At 41.5% G+C, this 838-nt stretch overlaps 1 protein-coding gene across 1 annotated transcript in view; it reads right to left on the bottom strand.

Annotated features, from left to right (window-relative positions):
• The window catches only part of PKD2L2 (polycystic kidney disease 2-like 2), a 97,390-nt gene that overhangs the window by 8,542 nt on the left and 88,010 nt on the right, over nt 1–838 (bottom strand). The window contains exon 13 of the mRNA XM_006866216.1: nt 28–124. Within this exon, the coding sequence (XP_006866278.1) occupies nt 28–124 (97 nt within the window). The remainder of the gene's footprint in view (nt 1–27; nt 125–838) is intronic.

Here is an 838-nt window from a genome sequence, read left to right as displayed (position 1 = left end):
CCCCTAATTTCTATTGGCATTAGTTACCTTCAACAGCAATATTTGGCTCCAGACTGCAGCCTATAGCTTTTTTAGACATGCAGACACGCCTCATCACATCTCCCTCACAAGTATCAGCAGCCACCTGGGGTGGGGAGAGGGTGTGCCCTTTCCTCAGAGGTCTGAGCAATAACTTCACAAGCCTCTTCTCCAAGACTGAAGGTTCTGATAACTCCACCTTTTGTAACCTTACCATGATCATTGTGTTAGCCACTTTACAGTGATTATTCATGAATTGTTTATTTTTTTGCCTTTTCTATTTCCTGACACCTGTGTAAACCAATTCCTTGTAGTAAATTGTCTTTGCTTGAAACATGCGAGTAAGTCAAAATGTATTACTACTAGAGTTGTAAGTCATATATGCATGAGTTTATTCCAGACAAAACATGTTTAAACATGTGTCTTTGATCAGTGGATTGCCACAAACAAGTTCTCTCCATAATACTCTTGTCTGTCTCATTAGAGTGCCTCCCCCTCCCCCAATCCAATCTAAACGTGGCTTCCTAAGGGAAGTTCCCTTCCTAAGGGAACTTCCTGGGCAAGTTCAATTCAAGGCAGAGAGGTCAGCTCAGAACATATGGAGACTGTTGTTTGGGATTCCAAAAGGGGAAATCTTGATAAATTTTCTCAAGTGATACAAGATGATCATGGGGACTTTTTATGAAGAAGCTTTCAGAAAATTGAAAACTTGCATTGTTTCATCACTGAATTCCCCACCCCCAACCCCCAACATTACAATGCACCTGCTCATCCTTGGAGTGTAGCAAGACCTGTTCTATGAGAATTTCATTGGGAAACC

Source organism: Chrysochloris asiatica, unplaced genomic scaffold (genome assembly GCF_000296735.1).
Source record: "Chrysochloris asiatica unplaced genomic scaffold, ChrAsi1.0 scaffold00087, whole genome shotgun sequence".
Taxonomy (NCBI): Eukaryota; Metazoa; Chordata; class Mammalia; order Afrosoricida; family Chrysochloridae; genus Chrysochloris; species Chrysochloris asiatica.
This window is presented reverse-complemented; position numbering and strand designations above follow the sequence as displayed.